We start from the raw sequence: 5,018 nt of genomic DNA, 5'->3' as shown, positions 1-5,018 counted from the left end.
TCTCTGTCTCTGTCTCTGTCTCTGTCTCTGTCTCTCTGTCTCTCTGTCTCTGTCTCTGTCTCTGTCTCTGTCTCTGTCTCTGTCTCTGTCTCTGTCTCTGTTCCTGTCTCTGTCTCTGTCTCTGTCTCTGTCTCTGTCTCTGTCTCTGTTTCTGTCTCTGTCTCTGTCTCTGTCTCTGTCTCTGTCTCTGTCTCTGTCTCTGTCTCTGTCTCTGTCTCTGTTTCTGTCTCTCGCTCCAATCTCTATCTCTCTTTCTGTCCCCCCTCCCCCGTCCTTCCCTCCTTCCCTCCTTCTCCCCTCCCTCTTTGATGCTTCTCGATCATGCTCGTGAGAAAGCACTAATTCTCGGCAGTGCGGGGCAGCGGCGGCTGCGGTGCCGGCAGCAGACGACAATGCCGCACGCCCACGCACTCATTCTAATTGATTGGTCCGCGCCAATCGATCAGTAATCAGCCGGACCCGGCTCGTGCTCTCATTGGCTGAAAGCTCGGCTGCTTGCTGTGCTCTGGTGTTGATGCTTCGAGGAGGGAATTGTTAAATCTTTATTGCATGTCACTTATTGTGATTCAAATACAAATACATGTACTGAAGAGAGAAATCTGATAATCCGGAATCATTGCGTAACATAGGCTTGAGAGTACGCAGCGAGATTACAGTACAATACGATACGATACAGTACAATACAGTACAATACAGTACAATACAGTACAATACAGTACAATACAAAATATAACATAACACAGCACAAAGCAACACAGTATAACACAACACAACACAACACATCACATACAAGATTTCAATACACATCTTCAGTCAATCACTAATTTTAATTGCTGATGAAGGAAACAGGGGGAGGAGGGGTGATGTGATTTGGTGATGCCGGGTTTCCGTCTCCCGGCAACATTACTATCGACCTCTCTTCGATCTAGTTCCAGTTTCGCAAGCAAATACGGTCTCCAGTCATCCCACCAATGCCAGCACAGCGGCTAAGGGGATGGTGACGGCGCCACCTGTTGACAGGAATGCACAGTATTTCTACTGCCCGCCCGTGCAGGACACGTCAGTGGTAGTACCAATACCCGAGGCAGACTACAGCCTGAGTTTTATAGCTACAGGGGCGGATGAACCCACGTCTCTTGATGGTAGGTGCTGCTGCTGGTTGCACATGCCTGCGATATATATGTCGATCAGGGTAAAAAAATACACGGGAGCGATGAGCGATTCGCTCTTCAAGCCTCCGAAATCCCTGATGTCGATGCTAGGTTTATGTAGTGGGGTTCAGGTATGTGTAAATAATAATAAGAATTGTGGGTTTTGTTGTAATAGCACGAAAAATTGTCGTATATGATGTTGAGGGGATATTAAATGATTTCAGATGTAGTGCCAAGCTGTATTTCTTGAACTGTAACATTGGAAATAATACGTGTATGAATAAATTTACGTCTCTTGATAGTAGGCGCTGGGTGTTGTGCGGCTGTGATATAACGGGATTAAGCTGATAAGTGTGTGAAAGTATAAGGCTGGAGTTAAATTTAAGTGTGGGTGAGATAAAGAGAGGTGTGTGCGTGCATGCGTGTGCGTGCGTGTGCGTGCGTGTGCGTGCGCATGTGAGACGTGAATAATATGGATAAGCAACATTGGCAGTGCGTCTACTATACGTAAGAGTTGTGTGTGTATGTGTGCGTGCATACGTGCGTGCGTGCACGTGCGTGCGTGCGCGTGTGTGCGTGCGTGCCCGTGTGTGCGTGCGTGCGTACATGAGACGTGAATACTAGAGTCTATAGAGAAGCAACGTAGATGGTACATCTACCGTACGTAAGAGCTGTGCTTGTGTGCGTGCGTGCGTGCGTGCATACACGGTACATCTACCGTACGTAAGAGCTGTGCGTGTGTGCGTGCGTGCGTGCGTGCGTGCGTACGTGTGTGCATACGTGCATACACAGTACATCTACCGTACGTAAGAGCTGTGCTTGTGTTTCAGCGGACCAGATCAAGATCTCGTTGGACGACGATGACTCGGATGGATCGGGTGAGGTACCGCTGCCGCCCCCTATGCTTCCCATGCTTATCAACCCCTCGGCAAAGTCAACGGGAGGCGTGCCGTCGCCTTTCATCGACACGACTATTGTTGAGCAGGTAAAGGTGGACGTCGGTCGCAGAATTTTTGCGGTACATTATTAGTGTCAACGTTAGTAGTTTGTTGATTGTTATTGGTGGCGGTGTTGTTGTTGTTGCTGCTGTTGTTGTTATTGCTGTTGTTGTGTTGTAGTTGCTGTTGTTGTTGCTGTTGTTGTGTTGTCGGCGGCGGCGGTGGCGGTAATGAGGGGGTGTTATGATTGTCATCATATGCGCTGCATATCGTTCAATATATCGTTGTCGGTTTTCATATCCTTGTCACTAACATTGTTTTGTCGTTTTGTCATTTCATCATCATGGTTGTTATTATTGTTGTTGTTGTTATTATTAATATTATTTGATGTTGTTAACATATGGTTATATTTTATTACACGATCCTTGTTGTTGTTCTTGTTGATTGTTTGTGATCTTGCATTGCTGATGTTACGTCTGCAGGTGCCTGCCAGGGAGCCCAGGCCCGACGCCAAACCTATCCGAAGTGCACTTAAGAGGGCAGGTGCGCCGGGCAGCCCTCAGCCGGCGGCCCGCGGCGGCCCAGGCCTGCGCGAGCCGCCCAGCCCCAAGACCGTGTCGATAGGCGGAGCCGGCCGCCAGCCGAGTCCGAAGCTCGTTGCCGCGGCGATGCAGCGCAACGGCGCGATGCCTAGTCCGAAGCTGCCGGTGGCGGCGATACTCACGTCGCCGGCCGGCCGCCAGCCCGCACCCGCCGCCCGCCAGCCCGCACCCGCCAGCACTGCCGCCGTCAAGTTCACCGCCGCTGCAGAATCTCCTGGGTGAGTCACGCGCGCACACGAAGCCAGCACGCCGGGGCTTCCCCGAGTGCTCCATCATTGTTGGGAGACAGGTTTGTCGGAGACGGGTCCGATTGTCTTGTGGCTGTTTCACGAGCAGTCGGTTGGTGTGCGCGTGATGTTGCTTCCTCGGCGGGCGTGTCGGTAGTGTGAACGCGCGTGTGCGTGAACCAGACAGCGCGGCTTGGCGTGTAGAAGTTTAAACTGTCTGTAAGATTATACTGATACTAAGATTATAGATTATACAAGATGACAAGTGCTACGAGCTTCGCCCGCGATCCACATTCTGACAGCCTTTCCGTTTGTCGCCGCCAGGCGGACGAAGCCTCAGGTAGCGGCGAAGCCTCGCTTTGCGGCGGACAGCGGCGAGAACAAGGAGAACGTGAGGGTCTATCGTCCGCGCGTCGTCATCCGCAACCCGGCCAAGTACGACAACGACGACACCGACGATGAGGATGTACCATACAGGGACGACGACGACGACGACGATGATGATGACAGCAACCCCACCTACAGTAAGTACCGACCCCGTCGTCACGGCGACCCCACTTACAGTAAGTACCGACCCCGTCGTCACGGCGACCCCACTTACAGTAAGTACCGACCCCGTCGTCACGGCGACCCCACTTACAGTAAGTACCGACCCCGTCCTCATGGCAAGCCCAATGCCAACATGTCAACTTACAGATGGTCCGCGAGCATCAATTAGCATTGGAATAGCCTGACTGCGGCGCATATCGTGACATTCGACGATGAAGCCACTGCACGGCTTCACTTACGTTTGAGAATGTTGCGCTGCTCCAGCTCCGTCTGCCATCCGAGGTCGGAAGGCTTGAGGGTCGCTCGAGAGCTGGGCTTGGATGCTCGTCAGCGCCGACTTCGCTGCCGCGCTAGCCGCTGCGGACTTATTTGTTAGCATAGATGTTCCTGGTTCTCTGACATATATCCTTTCAGTCGACTTTCAACGGATATATATGCTGTGGATATCTATGTTACGGTTTGCAGAGCAAGGTATAGTTGTCCGACTCCAGCGCTTGTCCGTACGCGCAAGATCTCGCTCAGCCAGCGAAATTCTCATTAGCTGTAGACGAGCTGAACTACCGTGAGTGTAGAGAGAAATTTGCAGTTGATTTGAATAGAGGAGAGAGAGAGAACAAAAATGCAGTGGCAATCAATCGGAGAGAGCGAGGAGATGAGAAGATAGAGATAGAAAGAGAGAGAGAGAAAATGCTCAGAGTATGGGACGAAGAAGAGCAGTTTCAACCTAAGAAAGAACAAGGCAGAGAAGAGAGAGATGGAGAGAGAGCAGAAGAGAGAGAGGAGAGAAATGAATGGAGAGAGAGAGGAGATGACGAGACTGTGAATTGATGATGATTGAAGAGATATAATTACAGGAAGAGATACCTAATCCGAGAGAGAGTAGAAAGAGATCAGTAAGAGCAATGTTTAACAGAGGAGATATATTATCTAGGTACAGCAGAGACACAGAGAGTGAGAAAATACAGATAGGAGGTCACCTCTGTCATTAGCGGATTATCATAGATATATACTGTAGCTGACTGTAGCAGGGCTTGCCATGTTCGACTCGTTGGATGGTCTGCGATTGTTGTTTGTGTGATGAGCGAGGATGAAAGTCTTTATGGTACTTACCTGTTAAAAAATGAGTAGTCTGCCGTGACGACGTTTTTTATATTGGTGAGGGTTACTGTAGTGGGCGTCGCTGCGTGACGACGGGTCGGCGTACTTACTGTAGGTGGGGTGCCTGCGACGGGGTCGCTGCTGGGTAGAATCGATCGGTATTTGTGTACGGTGGCTCGGAGATATCTATATTCGCGCGGTACTCTTACTGTAACGTGGGTCGCCGCGCGAGTCGTGACTGTCACTGGGCTTGTGCGGCTCTGTGGTACTTTTACTGTAAGTGGGGCACGTCGCGTCGTGGACGGACGGCGCGGTCGCGGTAGTCTTACTGTTAGGTGCGGGTTGGCGTGACGAGGGGTCGGCTACTTACTGTAAGTGGGGTCGCCGTGACGATCGGGTCAGAGGTTTCCCAGTCGCAGGGTACTCCTGACTGCTCAAGTGGGGTCGCCGTGC

The 5,018-nt window shown here is 51.2% G+C and overlaps 1 protein-coding gene across 1 annotated transcript; it reads left to right on the top strand.

Moving 5' to 3' along the window:
• The first annotated feature begins 935 nt into the window (after positions 1-935).
• Positions 936-3,763, top strand: LOC106816297 (predicted GPI-anchored protein 58). The gene is made up of 5 exons (XM_014820879.1): positions 936-1,142; positions 1,982-2,136; positions 2,572-2,909; positions 3,243-3,442; positions 3,732-3,763. Exons 1-5 carry the CDS (start codon positions 995-997, stop codon positions 3,761-3,763), a joined length of 873 nt encoding a protein of 290 aa, XP_014676365.1. The 5' UTR covers positions 936-994.
• Positions 3,764-5,018: the final 1,255 nt, after the last annotated feature.

Source organism: Priapulus caudatus, unplaced genomic scaffold (genome assembly GCF_000485595.1).
Source record: "Priapulus caudatus unplaced genomic scaffold, Priapulus_caudatus-5.0.1 Scaffold1339, whole genome shotgun sequence".
Lineage (NCBI taxonomy): Eukaryota > Metazoa > Priapulida > Priapulimorpha > Priapulimorphida > Priapulidae > Priapulus > Priapulus caudatus.
This window is presented reverse-complemented; position numbering and strand designations above follow the sequence as displayed.

Bases quoted from the DNA above. Each gene is read 5' to 3' on its own strand.
- LOC106816297 (XM_014820879.1), top strand. From the start codon at position 995: ATGGTGACGGCGCCACCTGTTGACAGGAATGCACAGTATTTCTACTGC. The intron at 1,143-1,981 runs GTAGGTGCTGCT...CTTGTGTTTCAG, and splicing joins TGAACCCACGTCTCTTGATG to CGGACCAGATCAAGATCTCG. The intron at 3,443-3,731 runs GTAAGTACCGAC...GCGCTGCTCCAG, and splicing joins TGACAGCAACCCCACCTACA to CTCCGTCTGCCATCCGAGGT.